A 22,756-nucleotide genomic window follows, 5' to 3' on the forward strand; every position below is an offset into this window, starting at 1 on the left:
TCCTAGAGTACTGGAAATAAAAACAAAAATAAACAACTGGGGCCTAATTAAACTCAAAAGCTTTTGCACAGCAAAGGAAACCATAAACAAAATGAGAAAACAACCTACAGAATGGGAGAAAATATTTGCAAACAATGCGAGTGACAACGGATTAGTCTCTAAATTTTACAAACAGGTCATGCGGCTTGACATAAAAAAAACCCCCAAAACAACCGAATCAAAAAATAGGCAGAAGACATAAATAGACATTTCCCCAAAGAAGATATATAGATGGCCAAGAGGCACATGAAAAGATGCTCAACATCGCTAATTATTAGAGAAATGCTAATCAAAACTACAATGAGGTATCACCTCACACCACTCAGGATGGCCATCGTCAAAAAGTCTACAAACAATAAATGCTGGCAAGGGTGTGGAGAAAAGGGAACCCTCCTGCACCATTGGTGGGAATGTAAATTGGTGCAGCCACTATGGAGAACAGTATGGAGGTTCCTTAAGAAACTAAAAATGGAGCTACCATATGACCCACCAATCCCACTCCTGGGCATACATCCAGAGGAAATCATGGTTTGAAAGGATACATGCATCCCAATGTTCACCGCAGCGCTGTTTACAATAGCCAAGACACGGAAGCAACTTAAATGTCCATCAACAGATGAACAGATAAAGAAGATGTGGTACATAGGAATACTACTCAGCAATTAAAAAGAATGAAATAAAAAAAAAAGAAATGAGTGTATCAGTCTTATCTCAGAGATGTATAAATACACATACAGTTTTATTGCTCTGCTTCTCACTGTAATTTATCCATTTTCCTGTGCATATACTCCATCAATTGTAATACTAACCTAACATATTCCATTATATATGGATATGCCTTAATTCATTTGACCAATTCCTTATTGTTAAGACAGATGGGATTTCCCAATTTTTAGCAAGTATAAATAGTACTGCAGCAAACGTTTTTACACTTCAATTATTTCCTTAGGATAAAGTCTCAGAAGTAGAATTGCATGGACAAAGCTGTGTATACATGTGAAAGGTCTAATATGTGTTACCCATTGTACTTCATCCATGTCATACATAGACATATTTCTACTCTATGAAGTTATGTTTCCCCATACCCATGCTGAATAAATTTAATGTTTACCAATATTAAAAGTAAAGCATGTGTCCTGCATTTATTTATGTCTTATGTTGAATATGCTTGAATATTAGTATTGTGAATATTTTTTGGTATTTATTTATCAAGCTATTTAGAGTTTTTCCTCTGTGAATTGTCTACTTGTGTCCCTCACCCATTTTTCTGTTGTGATGGCTATCTTACTGATTACTATTTATGCAATGTGAATGTCATTTATGCTATACATTTTCCAATATGTTGCTTGAATTTCAATTTTATGCCTTCTTTAAGTATTAAAGTTTTTTTCTATGCAGCATTTTCAAACATTTCCTTTGTGATTTCATTCTTGGGTGTTATGTGTCTACTTGTTGAGAAGATATAGATCAAGGTTCTGATCTAGGAGTGGTTTTGCCCCCCCCCCTCCGCCAGGGGACATTTGACAGTGTCTTCAGACATTTTTGATGGCCATGACTGGGAGGGTGCTTACACCTAGTGGGTACAAAGAATGGTGGTAAACATGCTACAAGGCACAGGACGGTCCTACAGCAAAGATTTATCCAGTCCAATTTTCACTGGTGCTCAGGTTAAGAAATGTTGATATCATTAACCAATATTTTCTTCCGGCATTTTGATGGTTTCATTTATTAAATATTTAACTTATTTAATTTTTTTGGTGGATTATTTAAGGTAGGGATCTGACTTCAGTTTTTTAAATAGTTAACTGAGTGTCCAGTACATTTCCAAATAACCATCCCTTTCATCACTGATCTGAAGTGCCACTTTTATTATATATTAAATTTATAAAACACATACACTCAAATGTATACATATATTAGCATTTATTTAGGGGCCATTTTACCCTATGACCTTTCTGCCTATTTTCCTATCATAACAATACTGTTTTAATTCCTGTATCTTTGTCATACATTTTGAGATCTGATGACAAAAGCCCTCACTTGTGGTTATTCTGACTCAAAGTTTTTAGATGGAAATAAACAAGAGAAGCAAAGTCAAAAGTCAAATAACAGACTGACAGAAAATATTTCCAGTGTATATGACAGAAAAAGAGCCAACATCCCTAATACATAAGCAGTTTTTAAAAAAGACCCCAAAACCTCCAGAAAAACAGAAAAGCCATGAATAATCAATCTACTAAAAAGATACATCTATGAAAAGATGTTCAACTTTTCTTATACTAAACAGAAAGGTAAACTATAATTCCACTGAGATACCATTTCTCACCTAGAACACTGATAAATATTCAAAAGCTAGACACTGCCCTCAGTTGGTAAAGCTATGGGGAAACAGGCACTCTTGTTCATAGCTGGTGGAAATGCAAATAGTACAAGCCTGGTGGCCAGGAATTTGGCAATACCTAACCAATCTATTCATGCATTTATCCCTCCACCCAGCAATGCTACTTTTAGGAATTTACCCTGAAGACATTTCTCCAACCGTATGAAAATACCCATGTACAAGGTTATTCGTTGTAGCATCATTTGTATTTGTAAAATACTGGAACCTATTTCAATGCCCAAACATTGACAATTGATTGAATAAACTATGGTACACACACGAAATGATATTATGTGAAAACGAATGAGTACTGTTAGTTCAGTGAATTGGTATGAAATAAATTCCAGGATATACTAAGTTAAAAAAAAAGCAAAGCACGTGAAAATTTATATGGTATATTGCCTTTTTGTTTAAGAAAGAAGGAAAAGTGTGTGTGTGTGTGTGTGTGTGTGTGTGTGTGTGTGTGTGTGTGTATTTCTGCTTATTTTTTTTTTAAGGAACACAAGAAAAATAAACCAGAAAACAATGAAATTGGTCACTTACAGGAGGGAGGGGAGGGAGGAAGGGACATGGGGGAGAGTGACACCTCTGTGAGTAAACCTTGCTATAGAGTTTTGTCTTTTAGGAAGTAGGCTAATGGCCTATATATTCAAAAAGTACAATAAAAGTTAACAAGAAATTAAAAAAAAAAGCTGAATGCAAATGGAAACAGATGAACCCAACTGTATTTCAAATGAATAAACTAACAGCCCTGGGGACAGAGAAATAATCGAAGTAACTTTGGAACACTGACTATATACTACAAGTAAGGAAAAGAAAAGACCAACCAAGATTGTGTTCTTTTTAGTAGATTTGTTTTGTATAGGGATATAGGTAGAGTGATTCTCAAACAACTCTATGTGTATTGTAGAACTGAACAAATGAGCAAATGTGTCGATATTTTGGGAGCCAGAGTTTTCACCGTGGCAGGGGAGACGGAAATATGGAATTGGGAAAAGCAAGCAAGAACTCCACAGGGTTGGATTGGAATTGGACATATTAGTACCAACTCATAATTGAAGAAACCACACACACACATACTACTTAGCTTTGTTCTTTCCAAGGGACTGGAAGCAAAGATTCCAACTATCGCCAAGTATACTTAGTGCCCAACTCATTCCCCATTAAAAGGAACTAGGGCTCCTGGGACAAATGACTGATTCCAGAGCTAGGGCAGGAAAGATACAAGATTAGCTTGGAACATTCTGTTGTGCCCGAAAGTGCTCATAAGATGATGGGATCATGTCAAAAAGACACAGGAGCCAGCCTGAACTAGCCCCCACTGGCTAAATCTGGGACAGTTTGAGTACCACAGTAAATGAAGACTGTAATGAGTTATAATCTATTGAATAAAACAGGAACGTCTAAGTCCATATTGTTAACAAAAAGATGAATGAATGAAAAAGATGAATGGGGGAAAAGCTGACAAATGTAAAGAAGTGGTGGAATTGAAAAAAATCATAATTTTGTATCTATTACAGTAAAGATTATACACTAGAATCATTAATACTGAATTTACAGAAGTTCAATTAAGGTAATAGATAACGTGCAAGGTCTTAAAATGTCATCCCCAGAAGCTAATTAATTACCAGGGGAGGAAAAGTAATTGTAGAGGGTAGAAAGTGGACACATCTTGACCAAGTGATAAAACTTAATATTACCAAAGAGAAGCATGTTCACGTCACGTACCTCTGGATATGATTCCCTGAGAAGTTCAGGACCTCAATCACATAACATTCCACCTTAAAAACGCATTCAATACTAGAATCTAATCATGAGGAAATATCAGAAAAACCCAAACTGAGAAATATTCTATGAAATATCTGGTGTGTATTCTTGAAAAACATCCATGTGATGAAAGACAAAGAAAGGTTGAAGAACTGTTCCAGATTAAAGTGAAATACAGAGAAATGAAAAGTAAATGCCATACGTGATTCTGGAATGGATTCTGTACTGGAAGAAACAAAAATACTATAAAGTACGACACTGGGACACTTGGCAAAGTTAGAACACAGACTGTAAATAAAAGTATTGTTATCAACGTACCGTGGTTACATAAGAAAATATCCTTATGCTTAGGAAATATACACTATTAAGGGGCAAAGGGCATAATGTAGGCAATTCACTCTTGAATGGTTCAGAAAAACATACATACGTATGTACATGCACATGCAGGAGTAGAGGATGATAAAACAAATGTGCAAAATGTTAACAGTTGGTGAATCTAAAGTGGTTAGGGAGATCTTATATTATTCTTGCAATAATTCTTTAAGATTGAAATTATTTAAAAATAAAAACTTAAAAGAAAACATGGCAATAGAAAATTTTAGATATTTTTGCCTATTTTTCCAGATGAACTTTACAATCATCCCGTCCATGGTTTGCACTGGTAATTTTACTGGAAGTACATCTACATGGTGTTTTGACAAGAAGTAACATCATTATATTAGTATTTCCAAATAGGCAGATGAAAACTCTCACCATGTATTCGTATCTTTTATTTCCCTTATTAGTATTTAAATTTGCCTTTGTTATCAATCCCTGGACATTACTGTTTACTGTCTTGTTGAATATACTTTGCTGCTATTCTGTGTGTCCAGTAATCTTATTGTAATAGTTTTTCCCAGTTGATTCTCTTGGGATTCCTAGGTAATTATATCTTATGCAGTCGAAAAATTTGTTTTCATTTTTAAAGTTTTCATCCTTTTTCCCCACAACAGAGTGGTGGCGGCAAGAGTGTTGCTTCACATTTTAATGTGAATATCATCTGTGTTTTAATATCAACTATGAGAAATTTGTTGGTTTGAAATGGATATTTAAAAAAATCTTATTAGTGATGTGTCTTTCCAATTCTAGTTTTCGAAAAGTTTCTACAATGAAATTAATTTTTTTTTTACCAAATGCTGTTTCTGTATCCAATAAGATAGTCATATGTTTATTTTTCATTTTGATGTATTTTATATTTTAATAGTAGATTCCCAAATAGTAAAACAACACTACATGCCCGAAAAAATCTCGACGTGATCATGTTGCACTTAAAAAATATACTGCATGATTCTCCTTGATAGCATTTGATCTATGATTGAGGTATCTTAGTCACAGGTGAGATTAGTCTACAGTTTTATTATTATGTTATCTTTATCACATTTTAGTATCAGGCTTACATTAAGCCTGAGATGGATTTTTTCTTTTATGTTAATAAAAAAGCATCTTGGGTCAAGTGACTGACATTGTTCATATTGCTTACTGAGTAGGAATCATTATGTCTTTAGAAAACTAGGTAGTAAGAATCCTTGTAAATAATTTCTTACCCATTCTGGGTCATCTCTATATAATTTTAACCTTTGGGAAAAGGAGTTTGTCCATCAACATTAGTGCTATATAAAACAAACAGTTCTGTTGTCTCTGGAGTGAAGGGAATCCCTCTGAAGGAGGCATTATCAGTACATAAATGGCAGCACGATATTGTTTTAACAGCAGTTCAGGCTCCTAAGGTTTAAAATCCATTTAAGTGGACTCAGATAAGTGTTATTATTATTATTTTTTAACAAGACCTCAACTTAGCTGTGTTTATTTTCAGATTCAGCATTCATCTGGACTTCTATATTGGAGTTAGTTTAGGAATTTAAATCAATTAATTAATAATAAATAAATTAAATTTAACTTTTTATTTGGAATAATTTCAGATTTGTAGAAAAGTTGCAAAGGCAGTACAGAGCGTTCCTGTATACCCTTCACCTAGCTTCTCCTGTTAACATCTTACAAAACCATGGCACGTTATCAAAGCTAAGAAATGAACATTGGTACAATCTATTAACTACATTATAAGCTTTATTTGGATTTCACTAAATTTTTCCATGAATGTCCTTTTTCTGTTCCTGGACCAAACCAGGATACCACATTGCATCTAGGCCTCTGTTCTGTGAGTTTCTTTATCTTGCCTTGTTTTTTATGACCTTGACAGTTTTGAAGAATATAGAAGAGGGTTTTCTTTGAAGCTAATATATCATTTATACATGACAGTACTTGGCACGTATTAAAGCTGACTGTCTTTTCCTACAGAACCTGTAGCTTCAAGGTTTCAGTTATTTTATTCTCCTGACTTTGGTCACCAAGGGTCCTTATGAAGATTCACTGGCTATTAATTTTAATTTTTGGTTTATCCCTTTTACTTCCAGCTGGCAACTAGTTAAGCTTATAATAACACAGATCAGAGGTCAGCAAACTACTGCCCACAGTCCAACTCTGGCCCACCACATGACTTTGTAAATAAAGTTTTATTAGGACACTGCTACACCCATTTGTTTCTGCACGGTCTGTGGCTGCTTTCACTCTCCACTGGCAATGCTGAGTAGCTGCAACAGGGACTGTATGGCCTGCAAACTCTAACCTAGTTACTCTTTGTGCGCCTTTACAGAAAAAGGTTGCTGACCCCTGGTATAGATGAATAAAAGGAACCGTGTTCTTTGGAAATTAATTGGTACAATACTATTAAGGGTACAATACTAATAACTAAACTACAAGCTGAGTTTGAATCCTGTTTACTATTAGGTGACCTCAGATGAAGTGTTTTACCTTTTTGAGCCTCAGTTTCCTCATCTGTAAAATGAGAACACCGTCAGCTACTTCTCAAGCTTAACCAATGTAGGTAAACAACTTCCCACAGTGGTACGCCCCCAATAAGGGGAGACCATTATTATTACTTTTATTAACAGTAGTTCTTAAAATGTTTTAATTCTTATAATTCTGCTTCACATTACCTTTCACATCTCTGTATTTTCATGTTATTTTCTATTTTCATGCACTACTGTTTTCAAGCCCAAACTGCTACCTTTAAGCATTATCCTTCCTTCTGTACTAAAGAATTGCTCAAGTTTTTATTGAATGTGTTATCCCAGAATAAAACTTAATGTCAGAATAGGGACTGAAATATCATTACAGTTGTATCTCAAAGGAAGTGAACATGTTGAAATGATTCAGAATATACTGTTTTAGGATAAACTGGTCTCCAAAATGCTCAGATGCATTGCTATACTTCCTTTTTATTGGAACTTTATAAAAAAAGTTGGCAGTTCATCCATTTGGATCAGAATGGAGACAAGGATGTTGAGAAAGGGTTCTCATGAGATTTGAGGAAACACACACATGTTCCCTCATACAACAAACTGTTTCCAGTGAACATACAGGGAGCCAACAGTGCTTCTCAAACATGAAGGAATAACAAGAAGAAATGTCTCTTTCTAGCTTCTTTAAATTGGTACTTTTTCTATTTTTCCTTATTTACTTTTATAAACATACACCTTCCAGAATGAAGAAATTATACGTCTAGTGAGTACTGCACACCAAATGATCTGACAGAGAATGTCCACATAGTTTGTGAGACACGATTCACACAGATTAAACAGATCTAAATTATCTTCAGTAAATGTCACTCTCTGGGCACACTCAACAGTTTTGTCTACGTCTTTGTGTATGTCTGTACTTCTAAAGGAAGTTACTCCTACTCCCATACATAAAAATGCATAACATATGTGCGTACCATCTGTGGTTCCATGCTTCCAACTGTGATGTCACCATTCACGCTGACAATTAGCTCTGCATATATTAGGAGACTAATGTACCGACCAATCTCGCGGTCACTGTCAGTGACAGAGGAAGAAGCTCGTAAATAAGTGTTCTTCCTTTGACAGTTGAGCCAAACAGTCTCCTCTGGTTTCTACAGATGTGATTTATTTGCATAATTTCTTTCCTTTAAACATTTTTTAATAGCAAAAGAAAATGCATTCTAAGTGCTTGGGTATGCGTGCCTGGTTAACATTTCCAGTTTCAATATTTCCTGAGAGGAAGTCATTCAAAGTGTGTTATCTAAACAACTCTAATAGGTCTAATCCAGGAAACTATCAGGGTTTTACTGTTCATAATACCATTCAGAATTAACACCCCAAGGTCAAGCAACATTTTAAAACACTGACATAAAATTTTACACACATACACATACTCTCTCTCCCTACCTCTTCTGTTTCTCTCTGTCCCTGGTGACTGGCAACCTGTTCCCTAAGAACAGTTGTTTTAAAGATGAAACACGTAACAGAGGTTAAAATCTCAACTCCTGAAAAAAAAATCAGGATTGATCTGATTGATATTTGGTTAAATAGACAATATTTGATTAATATTAGCTCATTTCCCCCCAAACTTCGATTTTTGTAACTCTTTCTTTTGGGAGAATGGCAGAAAATGAGAAAGAAAGGGCATGAAGAGTTAAGACAAATGTCAATCCTGAGTGTTTTATTTTTTTAAACAGGAAATAGGGCAAGGATGACAAGTACAACGGCCATGATTTAATTTGTGGCGGTGCAGCCGAGGGCTTGCCAACTGGTAGTTGTTCAGAGGTCTTGAAACCTCAGATGACGAAAAGAGCACTGGGGCTGTCTTCAAACACTGAAATAATTAGCCTCACCATTGTATCCAATTTTATCATTCTGAATGACTCTTGAAAATAAATGACATCTGACTCATGGTAAGGAAAAGATGAATTTTTTAAAAACTGGAAAATACAAATAAAAACTGGCTACCTCTAAATTCATTCACTCTTCATTTTTAAAATTCATTCTTACATCTGACAAAATTCAGGTTGCGTACTAATCGGTAATTTCTGATCTCTCTGAAATGTAGCCAAGAACAAGGCAGTGAACTAAAGGCCTCTGAGCACCAAAAAGATGTGATATTAGGGCTTATGGAAAAGGCTTTAAGGACCTTAAGGGTACTTACTCCCATCTAACTAAAACTCTATCCAGCTTGGTTACCAGTTTCCAGCTCACAGCGGAATAGAAGTGGAAATCAACACTGGAAATACGGACTGTTAAAGCAGGTATTCTAACAAACATAAGAGGCAAGAAACAAACAATTTAAATGAGACCATAGAGCACATAATTCTCAGGGCTGTAGGGTCTCCCCATATAAAGGTAGAAGTCATACACATCAGGAGATGAGGATAAGTTTAAATTTTGTTCCAGTACTTCTCTTTCGGATGATAGAAAGTACAATACATTTTAAGAAACTGAAAGAAAATTACAGTCATTTTGGACAGGATTTTTGTTAAAATTCACAGCTACCCCAAAAGCTGGCTACCTAGAACTACTCACGCTCTAAAGGCTCCACAGAGGTAGAAAATGCCAGAGCAAATGATCCTTATCCATTGTGAAGAATCAGAGGAATAAAACACCTGTCTGACATCGTTATAAACTTACAGCATGAGGATTCCTTTTCTGAATGGTCAAGACAGAAACCAGGAATGGTATTTTTCTTTTTTTTTTTTTTTTTTCTCGGTACGCGGGCCTCTCACTGTTGTGGCCTCTCCCGTTGAGGAGCACAGGCTCCGGACACGCAGGCCCAGCGGCCACGGCTCACGGGCCCAGCCGCTCCACGGCATGTGGGATCCTCCCGGACCAGGGCACGAACCCGCGTCCCCTGCATCGGCAGGCGGACTCTCAACCACTGCGCCACCAGGGAAGCCCCAGGAATGGTATTTTAAACTAGGAATGATGTGACCACCGCGACTCAACTATACTCTTAGTATAAGAATAAAACAAAACAACCAAAGAACTCAGTCCCACTATTTTGTATTACTCTACAGGACGAATACAGGATGGCCCATGCACACAGAATAAAGTCTAGTCATACGCTGTTTTTGCCTTTTAAAAGACAAACGTGATCAGAAAGATGGCAGAGAGTAAAATAATTATGACAAGAGTTAGAATCAAGAGCAGCCCAAATGCTTTCCATTAATGTATCTCCAAGGCCTTGTCTGTAGTGTGTTCTGTTAAAATGAGTCAAGGAAGTAACATGACGTATGTTTAATTTGTTAACTATCTTAGGTATGGAAACAAAGTACAGTCTAACTGGCTGGCAGAGGGGGAAGATATTTATTTCTTCAGCACTTTTTCAGATGGCAGCTTTAAAAAGGGGAATGAATATATTAAGATAAAAGGCACACAGATTGCCTCAAATCTACGGCTTGGGGGAAAAGCTGGCTGATTCTCAGTAAGTTAGAAGCCTTGGAAAAAATCCAAAGTTCAGCATCAAGTTGCAGGAAACATATTAAACTTTAGAACTCTTGCTTATTTATTCAATGATGCATTTTGGCTACTTCCTTGTGTCTTTACCACTGCTTCAAGCAACAATGCAAGAACCCATCTTGCTTCTCTGTGAATACTGGTTAATACTTTAAAAAAATTCTGGGTTAATATGTTACAGTAGCATTTTTGAAGGGGCTCATTTTGACATGTGCTATCTAATTAGAAACTGTACCACTGCTGACAGAAAACATCAAGTTAACTTGTAGGATTTTATTTCTGAGATATTGGCAACATACTCTGGAATGATGTAAGATCTAAAATTCGGCACATATAACATTCAGAAAGTTGCCAAATCCTGTGTGTCAGACCATAAGCAGTTCAGAAATATGAAAGACGAAAGGATCTGGCTAGGCAATAATTATTGAATATGTTTATTTAGATTTTTAAAAAAAGAAAATGAATTTACCGTGCAAGCTATAGTGTCAATGTGAAAGGATTTTCTGATCATAATCACGGGCCTTATCTCAAATCCACAGACAGAATATGAGGGAGTAGAAGGATGACTGGATTGAATTAGGGGATCTGGCTTTGCAGCTAAGTTGTTTTGTGGTTTTGTATGTATCAATGAAGTTGGCTGACATCTGTTTCTTAGTTTCCCTGTTTATTAAAAGAAGGAGTAGGACAAAGCAATGTGTAAGGGCCTTTCCAGGTCTAACATCTGATGATTATCAAAACTCAGAGTCTATAAATTTCCCAGTCCTGCTGGATTATTTATAACCGTTTGTCACTTTATTCTTGGTCACGTTTTTCAGTATTGAGAAGCTCAGCTATCACTCAAGTTCTCTGAATCTTACACGATTTTTTTTCCCTATTAAAAAAGTTGATCCTGAGATCCTTTGCGCTCCACTCCAGCAGCTCTGCCGTGAGGCACTGCCACCCCTGCCAGCGCCAAGCCCAGTTAGCAGGAGCTGATTCGCAGGTGACAGGACTGTCAGCTGAGCTCTGACCCAGCCACAGGGTAATGGTTCTTACGAGGTCTGTGTGGGCTGAAGCGGCGACTACATTCCACATTTGGCCCAAATCTCACAGTTCCTGAGTGGGGCACTTTCCCCAGCTGAGACAATGCAAACTTGTTATTCTGCTTCCGGGGAAATCTATGCTGGAACAGCTGAAAGCTTGGACCTCACTAACTGGAACGAAAATAGCAACGTTATAGCATCCAGATTAGCGCATTTGGGCTCCCTAGGACTGGGGAGCAGTCATTTTAATGTAGAAAGCTTGTGCCTGAGGGCACTGAAAGCAGGAAGCCTCCTCCCCACTTTACGAGAGCTGCAAGCTACCCAGTGCCAAATCCAACGCTGCCCTTTCTTCCCGCTCTCTCCGCAAATGTCACAGGAAAGACAGACTTACATCAAGGCTTAATTTGTTAGTCATTAGTTTGATGGCAGAAAATACACGTGTGGGAACATTTCTCATTATTACTGGGCTGGGTTTGAGAGGCTGGAAGACATGTAAAATAATTCACTAGGTACTGGCATAATAAGTCTCCAAAAAAGTATCTGAGGTGAAAGGGTATTCTGAAACAACAACACATAAATACTCTGTTCTAATATTCAGTCACAGAGTATAAAGTACTAAATAAAGAGTAAGTGAAATCATCTGTGCTGGGAAATTTTTTTAAAATGTGAAACTTCATTTAGTTGGATTTTATGTTTTGAATCAGGGGTTGGCAAACCTCTTCTTACAGGGCCAGGGAGTAATAATTTCAGGCTTGTGGGCCATATGGTCTCTTTTGCAACTACCAGACTGTGCCGTTGTTGTATCATGAAAGCAGCCACAGACAACACTAAGTGTAGGGGGATGGCTGTGTTCCAATAAAACTTTATTTGCAAGACAGGTGCCTTCCCCCAAGATTGCAGTTAGCCAGCCCCTACATGAGACACTTGCAAAGCACATGAATGCATTGCTTCATTTAACTCTCATGACAAATCTATGATTTGTCCGTTTTGCAGGTGAAGACACCTGGGGTCATGTGACCTGCCCAAGGTCACAGTCAATGCCTGGAGCTGGTGTCTGACCTCAACTCTGAATCCCGAGCCTGAGCTACGATACACAGTCTGACATGCTCTTTAGATAACGGGCAACTTGTTTAAAGAAAGAAGTCGGGCTGAAAACTGTTGGTGTAGCTGTTTTTCTTATTAAAGGGTAGAGGACTGAGCCTTCGGTTGGAATGACCAATTCAGAACTAAGACATCTTCTGACTCTGAAAGTAAACATGAGAACAGAGACAGCTGATGAAAAAACTAAAAGAGGTAATTGAGAAAATGCCTATTACAGTTAAAAACAAATAGGTAGGAAAGCAGGTAAACAAAATTCTTACCATGGAAACCAAAAACTGGATGTTATTAACAGAGGGAAAAAGTGGTGAATGAGGCAGGTGACTGCTGTTCTAAAAACATCGAATGCCATCAGCTTAGGAGGGATTGGAGGAAATGGACAAAATGATCAGCAAGAGGTTACCTGCCCACATATTCTTTCATTTTCTTGACCTTCTCGTCTCCCATTTTCTGTTCCTCCCACCTCAGTTGCCTATTTAGATTTGAAAAACAGCTACTCCTATCATTTCCTATATTACTGCCTCAAGTTTAATTTCAAGGACTCGAAGCTCTACCACTCTCCTATTTTGCACATCACTTCCTTAAACAAATCCACATCAAAAGTTCCTTAACCCTGTCAGGATCTCCAATTTTCATTGGGGTTACACGTCTTGTATTCATGGCTCATTGCTACCTGCCACTCCAGGGCACTTCATCTGTGCCTTTGCTCATCTCTGTTACACTGCCTGGTAGAACCCAACTCTGACTATATACCCAACTCTCCAGCTGAAGATGGCTGGAAGAAAAAAGGGTTAGTGCCGAGTAATCTCACTTGAAATTTACTTCGACAACACCGTGGGACCACCCTACTATACCTCCCTGGTTAACTGTTTTCTGGGTCTCTGGGCTGATTATTATTTCCTTCCTCTCAAAGCTTCTAAAGGCTTCCATTTTGCTAAATTTAATGGTTAGTTCCCAGTGCTTATCTAACTCAATCACTAAGCATGTGACACAATTGCCCATTCTTCTTTGAAACGCTATTGTCATTTGGCTGCAGGGATACCACATGCTCTGCTGTCTTTCTATCTGCTACTCCTTTCTGCCTCCTCTAGACCCCAGTGCTGGAATGCTCCAGGGCTCAGTCCTCAGATCTCCTGTCTTAATCTAGACTCCAGGTTAGGGTTTCTCAACCTTGGCACTCTGGACGTTTCTGCTGGATAATGCTTTGTTGGGGGGCTGTCCTGGGCACTGTAGGATGTTTATCAGCATCTCTGTCCTCTGTTCACTAGACACCAGTAGCACCCACCCCTTCCCCAAGCTGTGACAATCAAAATTGTATCCAAACATCGTCAAATGTCCCTGGGGGGTGGGGGGAATCACCCTTGGTTGAGATGTAGGTGAACTCAGCTAGCCCCATGACTTCAAATGCCACCTAGGAGCTGATAAGCCCCAAATATATATTATACCCCAAGCCAGACCCTGCCCCAAGCTCCGGACTTGTATATCCAAATGTCTTCTCTATTGCTTTATCTGGAGGTAGCGTTTGTATTTGCTTATTTATTCCCTGCCTCCCCAATAGAATGTAATCTCCAAGCAGGCAAGGATTTACTTATTCAATCTTTACCCCCAGTGCCTAGGACAGGGTGGGCCATGTAGTAGGTGCTCAAAATATATTTGCTGCTTAAAGAATTAAACGTTTAACATATATTAACTCATTTCACACAGTTAATCAATGATGGGACAATTGGGCAGATCATTTTTAAACACATCAAGTCATCTTTTAAAGACATATTTTCTTTAAGATAAAAGGAATACATTATTTTGAAATAAATATGTAAATAGTACTAATACTATCTGTTAAATTTTAGATAAAATTTTGCTATAGTCTTGAAAATAACAAAACTAGTTCTTATTCTTTCAATACTTTTGTTTTACTCTGTATTCTTATCATGCTTCATTTCAATTTGCACTTGTAACTATATATGAATATATGTGCATAAATATATATTTCTTTATTTCAAATAATAATTGTGCCTTTTGACTATCATGATGCCAGTTAGCTGCCAATTCTTAACTGTTAGTCATTTCTATAGTTGTTTAGCCTCTTGGTCTAATTTACACTTTATCTGAAGCAGAGAGAAGAGGCTGAATTTTCCAAGGAGGTTTGAATTCTCCTATCTTGTAAAAAATTGCTTGCTGGATAATAGCTATGTTTATATAATATTTCATATTACATTATATTTAATAATGTTTGTAACAGCTATAGTTATGAATAGGTTGTACTGTTTTTCATTTTTTCTCTCCCTCTCCAGGAGAAGTAATAACCAAGCATAGCACTTCCTTGCCCCCAATTAGGTCTCACATTAAGCTCTACATATATGTTCGTGTACATTAGAATCAATTTTTAAAGAAGACCATGGCATCCAACATTTTCCTTTAAAATCCAGGCAGTATCCAGGCATCCTTCCCCCAAATCTCCTCGGTTTATTTATTTACGTGGGTGTTTACTCACTAAGCACACAGACTTTTGTGTATATCTCTGTAAATTTCTTGAGGTTCCTTTATCGAGTCTTCTTGGAATAGCATTGAAAGACGACTTAAGTGATGACCTCTTACAACTTTATGAGTGATAGACTAGAGGTATTAAATATTTATGTATGCATAGCACAGAACTCAACCCAAATCCAACCAGCTCTGTGGATGCTATAAGCTTCTACCCCATACACTTATCTGTAATATCCACAATTACACTGACATATTTTAAAAAGTGTTCAGACCGAAAGGATTTTCTGTTCGGCCTCATTACAGTGGGGAGTCCAACTGACTTTTTTTTTTTTGCTTTTTAAAAAAATTGTGGTAAAATATACATAACATGAAATTTACCATCTTAACCGTTTTTAAGTACACAGGTCAGTAGTGTTAAGTACATTCACACTGTTGTGCTAAACTTTTAAATGATATCTCTATTATATACATTTGAATCAATATAGCCAATCATGGTATTCTGTGGGGGAAAAAACCCCTATCAAAATGTATTAGTTTCAGTATTATTTTTTCATTCATTGCTGGTTCAATACAAATTCACAAACAGCTCTTAGAGGCATCTTTTAAAAATCTTTCATGTAAACAATATGCCACCAAAGACTGAATTTTAGATTTTAATACTTGAGGAAATTTAAAAAATCATAAAAAAATTTTATGCTAGATTCCTCATCATTTATCAGCAAACGAAATGTATCAGAAGAGAGTTTTGCAGTATTAACTTTGCTTTCTAAACAAAATTTTTTTCATTTAGTTAATTTTAAATGTAAGTTTTAAGGAGAGATTTAAATGAAATCAAGACACTAATGAAATAGGATTTGATTAACTTCTGGCCAACGAATCTTGGAAAGTTTAAAAATGAACACTTTCTCACAAATCTTCAATGTAAACCAACAGAAGCTGTCTTGAGGACTCACAGCCCGGGTCACCGAAGGAGTTAAAAATTGTAAATATTCTGAACATAAGCATAATTTGGTGAGTAAAGAACTTTACTAAATACAACATCATTTTAATAATAAAACTAAAGGAAGCAGATTATGGCAGCTGTGTTTTAGAACTGGGGGAAAGAATGACTTAGCTAATTCAATGGGCCACTTCTCCACTAAGGAAGCTGTCTTGGGCATCTCCCCGCTTCCTGGGAGTGTGGGTGGAGTGACCCACCTGTAAAGACACTTGCGTTCTTGGGCCAAGATACCATGTAGTCTGTTTTTCACATAGAGTGGATTTCCAAGAATCCGGCATCTGCTCCCTAAATCTTGAAATATTCAGAGAACAGTGACTCAGTTGGACTTCCTGCTGAAATGAGGTTAAACAGAAAATCCTTTCAATGTGAACACTTTCTCAAATGAGTCAGTGTAATCGTGGATGTGGCTGAAGAAAGTGCAGTGGGTTTGCAGGCTGAAACAAGGCTGGACCTGGTTGGTGGCATCGCTTCTCTGGTTAGTCCCTCTTCTAACCAGACTCTCGACAAGGAGCTCGCTCACTGTGTAGGAGGGGACAGAACTGTCCCTTTAAGAATGCAAAACCAACACAGCACAGTAAACAGTATTCAGCTTTCCTCTGACGAACAAGGATCAATAAGTACCTATTGGGCAACATTCGATACATCAATTTTCCCTCCTTTGTAGACTGATATAGACAGAATGAATACATGCTGATGTCCGGGCATGCTCTGGAAGTCCCTCTTTCTCTCAGTAAGTGTTTGGTATTAGATTCACCATATGCCTTTTGCTTGCTCTTCCAAGTAGAGCATCTAGCCTCACAGAAGATGTGGCCAAAAAATGGTTACATCTTAGGGAATAAAGTCCAACTTTTAAAAAAGGAAAATAACCTTTGATCTGCCTTAACAGTTATTCTAGCCAAAGATAATGCTAACTAAGTGTAGTAACCTTTGGGGTGGGGGTCAGCTCAGCTACAGCACAGTTCTTATAAGACCAGTTTTGGCCACTGACACCAACTCATTAGGAAGATGGAACCTCCTAAGAGGCACAGATGAGCACTTACTGTGTACACAACAACCTGAAAGCTAAATTATCTTAGTGAGGATGAATCTTTGGTTCTTTCAGAACTACCTTCACGTTGAACGTTATTTCCTCCATGACGTACACGCGTTCAGGAAATGCTTTAGCCACCTCCTCCACACTGTTGAAATATTGCACTGGCTCCTTTATATCTCGGTCTTGTTCCAGCAGCTTGAATTGCCCTGAAATACGTGACAAACGGAAGAGATATGAGATGTTTACGCTGGACAGCTGTCACCGTGGCGACAGCATCCCCCTTCCTTACTCCCACTCTTCTCTGTCAAAGGCTTTCTGAGCATTATCATTTAAAAAAAGAAAAAGTTACTGTGGCAAAAGGTTTTCTTGAACTAGGATATTTATTTAAAAATCAGCTTAAAAATGAAAGCGAACACATTTTTTCTTTTTTTGCTTACTTTCAGAGTTTATTACCAGAGGATCAATAACAAATTTGATAGATGCTTACTTGTAATGTAAACTCGACATTGAAAACTTAATGTGTTATATACATGGTTGCTCATGTTGTTTGTAACCATAAGTCACATTGCCGTTTAGTTGTAATAATGCCCCCCCCCCATACATTATATTCTAAAACCAAGTCTGAGAGGCCTGGGGGAACTGATTTTTTTAAAAATGTGCAATGGAATAAAATAATACGTGGACCCTTAGCTTTCACAGATATCCTTGGTTTCAACAATATGTAGGCGATGCTGAGGGCTCAGGAGCTGCTATAATTTGCAATTCTATAGCTTGGCTGCTGCGGCACACGCGTGGGGCTTGAGACCAAGGGGTCTGGGGCGGGCGCTGGGAGGAGCCCCCTTGCAGTGAGTGAGCCACTCGGCATCTGGAGCAGCACGTAGCTTCCATCTTTCCTTTTTACTACCATGTGTGAAATTCATGAGAGTAGAATATACTATGAAAGTATCCATAATTGGGGGGATTTCTGAAGAACTCTGAACATATTCCTAAAAATGTCAAGGCTCTATTATGCTGCTTGGACGTTTTTGGTATTTGTGATACTGCTGCCACATTCTAGAGGAGCTGCTTTCGGTTCAGAATAAAAGACCATATACAGTCAAGTCCATGACGCCATGTTTCTTAGTGGTCATTTTCTGAACACTGTTTACAATGTAACACTTGAGAAACTTGAAAAGGAATGAAAAGCTGTTATGAGGCAGATCTCTCTGCATGCGTCCACGGGGCATCAGGCAGACACAGGGAAACTTTCATACTTTCAACACATTTTCTTTAAAGCATCTACTAGGTGGAGGCATTATTCTAGATGCTGGAGATAAATCAATCAAGAGACCAGATAAAAACCTCTGTCCTTCTGAAGCTTACACTGAAGTGGGAGACAGAGGATAAATACAATCAGTCAGCAGAAGATATGCCAGAAGGTGAGAAGTACCATTAAAAATAGGGTGAGGGGGTTGGAGAGCGCAGGGTGGCCAGAGTAGGCGTGGCTGAGACAGTGACTTTGATGTAGCTGGGCAGTGAGTTCTTAGAGCTCTAAGCACACGCAACAGTCTACACAGAAACCCTCAGGCGGATGGGTTGGTGCGTCTTTGGCATGCTGTGGCTGGAGTGGGGTGAGTAGAAGCTAAGAAGGAAGAGAAAGAAAGTCAGAGAAATAACAGGTGGTTTAGGTTGTCCACAGCTTTGCAGAACTGTGGTTCTTCATCTGAGTGCGATGGGGAGCCACCTGGGGGGGTCTAAGTGCAGAAGAGGCGATTTAACCAACGTTACAGAAGAATCACTCTAGTTGCCGTGTTGAGGACACGCTGTAAAGGTGCCAGGCGTAGAAGCCCAGACACCAGTTAGGAGGGCCCTGCAATCATCCAGGTATGAGACGGCCGGGGTTTGGAAGCAGTGAGGAATGTGGCCTGAGCGGCTAAGGAACAGAGCTGCCACTAACTGAGATGGGCAGGTCTGGAGGGGTAAGATGAGGAGGTAAGATCAGGAATTCAGTCTGGACAGGTTACGTCTATTAGACATAGAAACAGAGATATCCCGAAAGCTCTTAGATGGATACATAAGTGTGGATGTCAGGAGAAAGGTCTGGCTGGAAACAGTAACTCTGGGCGCCACTGGAACATGGATGATACTTAAAGCCATGACATTTTTTTTTTTTTTTGAGGTACGCGGGCCTCTCACTGCTGTGGCCTCTCCCGTTGTGGAGCATAGGCTCCGGACACGCAGGCTCAGCGGCCATGGCTCACGGGCCCAGCCGCTCCGTGGCATGTGGGATCTTGCTGGACCGGGGCACGAACCCGCGTCCCCTGCATCGGCAGGCGGACTCTCAACCACTGCGCCACCAGGGAAGCCCAAAGCCATGACACTTTAATGATGACAACCATGGTCTCAAGTGTAGACTGAGAAGAGGTCCAAGGTTTGAGTTCTGGGAGACTAAGGAATGGCCAGGAAAATAAGAGAAAAATCCAGAAGTGCTACATTCTAGAAGCCAGGTGATTCGAGTGCCTCAAGGAGAAGGCGGGAGTGACGTCAAATGCTGTGTACAGGACTGTGAAACGAGACAGAACTGTTGGATTTAGCAGCTTGTGTTTAACTGGGGATTTTGATACGAGCAGTGCAATAGCTGGGCCAAAGCTTGATTGAACCTGAGAGCCTGAGAAAGGAGAGCTGGGAATAACAAGAATGGACAGCAGGTGATGTTTTGGGGAGTTCTGTGATGAGGGGACAAGAGACACTGAGTAGTAGCTAAAGGGAGGAAGTGGGATGGGGCCCAGAGAGTGTTTTTGTTTCCTCAATATGATGGGAGAAGGACCAGCATGTTTGATGCTGATGGGAATGACGCACAGATGATGAGCAAGATTACTGGAGCACATCCTTGAGGACATGGGGGGACATCAGAGTGGAGGAGCTGGCCTTCAACAGGAGTTCATCTGTGGCAGGTTCAGTGGGACCTGGGGGAAGCTCCCTCTTATTGCTTCAATATTTCCAGCAAAAGTGGGAAGGAAGCCATCAGTTGAGAATAAAGTTGAGAGAGGAGGTGTTGGAGGTTAAGGAAAGAGGAGAAGATTGTAAAAAGTCCAGCGAGGGCTTCCCTGGTGGCACAGTGGTTGACAGTCCGCCTGCCGATGCAGGGGACACGGGTTTGTGCCCCGGTCTGGGAAGATCCCACATGCCGCGGAGCGGCTGGGCCCGTGAGCCATGGCCGCTGAGCCTGCGCGTCCGGAGCCTGTGCTCCGCAATGGGAGAGGCCACAACAGTGAGAGGTCCACGTACCACAAAAAAAAAAAATCCAGTGAGAATGAATACCATAATATGTCTGGTGGGCAGCCCTAAGTTCCCACTTGAGGTTAATGGTCAGCATCTGAAAATGAAACCAAACACTCTAGTTGTGTGTGTTCCTCTAGCCAATGTATGACGCCCGGGGGCTGGCGTGAAGCAGGTAGAGATTTGGATTCAGCCAATTGCCAAGTGAGTATGAGACGTGAAAGAGGGACAAAGCAGGCAGGATGTAGGCAAGGGAGTTCACGGAGCTTGAGCTGGACCCAACATCTTGGGAGGGAGGGAAGAGGATGAAAATAATCATGGGATCAACGGATGGCAGGTTCTGACGGACTCGATTTCCGTGCCCTGGAGGAGTGAGCTCGAGAACCAGGCAGAGGAGAGAGGTCAGAGAGTGGTATGTATGCGACTGAGATCACGGAGGGATGGAGTTGTTGGCGATGCTGTGGTCGAGGGGGCGACCATGGGAGGTAAGCATTGTGGTGGTGAGAAGCTAAAGGAACTGAGAAGCCAGGGGTATCAAATGAATCTTACAGGTAAGCACTGAAATCTCCAAGGGTGAGGAGAGAAGCACTGCTGGGGAGAACGGCAGTGAGCCAGGAGTGAGAACCATGGAGAAATGAGGGAGGAATCCTAGGCTTGGTAGAGAATGTACCAACAATGGGGGAGCAGGGGATGCTGTCTGATGACAAGAGAGTTACAGCTGAGTTTTCAGGGAGCAGTGAAGGTCAGGGTAGCAATGATGACCATAGAGACACTTATATCCCCTCAACTCTGGGGCAAAAAAAAAAAAAAATAGAGCTACCACCTGAGAGGCCTTCAAGGAAGCAGTGTTTTCAGGGCATATGCAGATTTGGGTTTTAACAAAATGAAAGTAATTTCAGAGGAGGGTTTAAGGATGTAGGGCTTTTGCTAGCGATGAACCTTGATGGAGGCATTTTCAAGAGTTAAAGGATAGGTGATGAGGACAAAACAGAGGATGCACCTAGACATAACAGCTCATGTACCTTTTAGAAAATGTAGAGGGATGAATAACACATTTGAAAATACAAAATACGCTGGATTGTACCTTTTTCATAAAAAACAATTTTTAAAAAATCAAAAAGATTATGGCAATCTCAATACTTATTTAAACAAATTCTGCCAAATTAAACTTTTCATTTGTCATTATTCTACTTAGTCTATGTACAAATTTTTAATAACTGGCTTATCTACAGTTTTATACTGTTTCTTTCTGTATTTTCCTACATTTTCCCACGTGATGACACTTACAATACTTGCACAGCACTTAATAATGGATTTAACTATTTTTCTATTCTTACATGGTCAGTCTGAGTTTGGCACGTGCCTAATGTAAGTGGGAACTCTGCCATGTACACGTTTTATGATGCTGGCAAATTACTAATCCGTCTGAGCCTTGCTTCCTTGCCTGTAAAGTGGGGACACTTCATAGGGCTGCTGTGGGGATTAAGTGAGATGATGCAAAGTACTCAGCACAAGTAGCCACTCAGCAACTCTGGGCTCCCTTCCCTCTTCTGCAAAGAGATTTTCTTTTGTCTTCTGGCTCACATTTTAGGGATAAATTTTCTAGTGTGAGGTTATTAAATCAAAGAATAATACACAATTCCTTATGTTTACCATGCACAGCTGTATTTTTTTCCAAAATACCAAAACCAATTTATATTTCTATGAATAGGCTACATGCCTCCTAGTTGGGGCACAATCTTGCCAGCACTGAGTATTTTTTCAATTAGACAATTCAATGCATATTAAAAAGCATCTCCTTCCTGTATTAATCTGCATCTCTTTGAAGATCAGTGAAGCTAAACATTTAAATTTTTCTTGTACAAACGACTGTACAAATACATAATAAATATATTTGACACAGTCTACATTTCTTTTCACTTCTAGAGACATCTAAGGGCCTGTTGGATATTTATACTTGGAAGTCCCATTAGCACCAAATTCAACATGTCTAAAGTCAATAGGTACTTAATAAATGTGTAATAAATATAGTCCTGGAATTAGCAAACAATGAAGCAATGCATAAGTAACTGCAGGTTTTCAAAGTTATAAATAAAAGGTGAACTACATTACTATACACAAGGTTTGTTTCTGAACTACAGATGAATGTTTTCACTCAACAGAGAAAGAAAGCAATGGTGTACTTAAAAATCATTCAAATGTGAATAAGGTACAGAACCTCAAGACATATTTTTCAGGGACCGATCCAACCAAAGAACAGATTAGATAAGCAACTGGAACTGTCTTCCAGGATGAAGCAGTCTTTCAGCACCAGGATGTAATACACAAGGG

At 39.1% G+C, this 22,756-nt stretch overlaps 1 protein-coding gene across 5 annotated transcripts in view; it reads right to left on the reverse strand.

The window, feature by feature from the left end:
• GAREM1 (GRB2 associated regulator of MAPK1 subtype 1) overlaps positions 1–22,756 on the reverse strand; it is a 208,782-nt gene that overhangs the window by 40,805 nt on the left and 145,221 nt on the right. For all 5 annotated transcript variants that reach the window (XM_027127699.1, XM_027127695.1, XM_027127697.1 and 2 more), the window contains one exon: positions 17,243–17,373. In XM_027127699.1, coding sequence (XP_026983500.1) covers positions 17,243–17,373 — 131 coding nt within the window. The remainder of the gene's footprint in view (positions 1–17,242; positions 17,374–22,756) is intronic.

Source organism: Aethalodelphis obliquidens, unplaced genomic scaffold (assembly GCF_003676395.1).
Source record: "Aethalodelphis obliquidens isolate GAN/ISIS:26980383/991018 unplaced genomic scaffold, ASM367639v1 scaffold32, whole genome shotgun sequence".
NCBI lineage: Eukaryota > Metazoa > Chordata > Mammalia > Artiodactyla > Delphinidae > Aethalodelphis > Aethalodelphis obliquidens.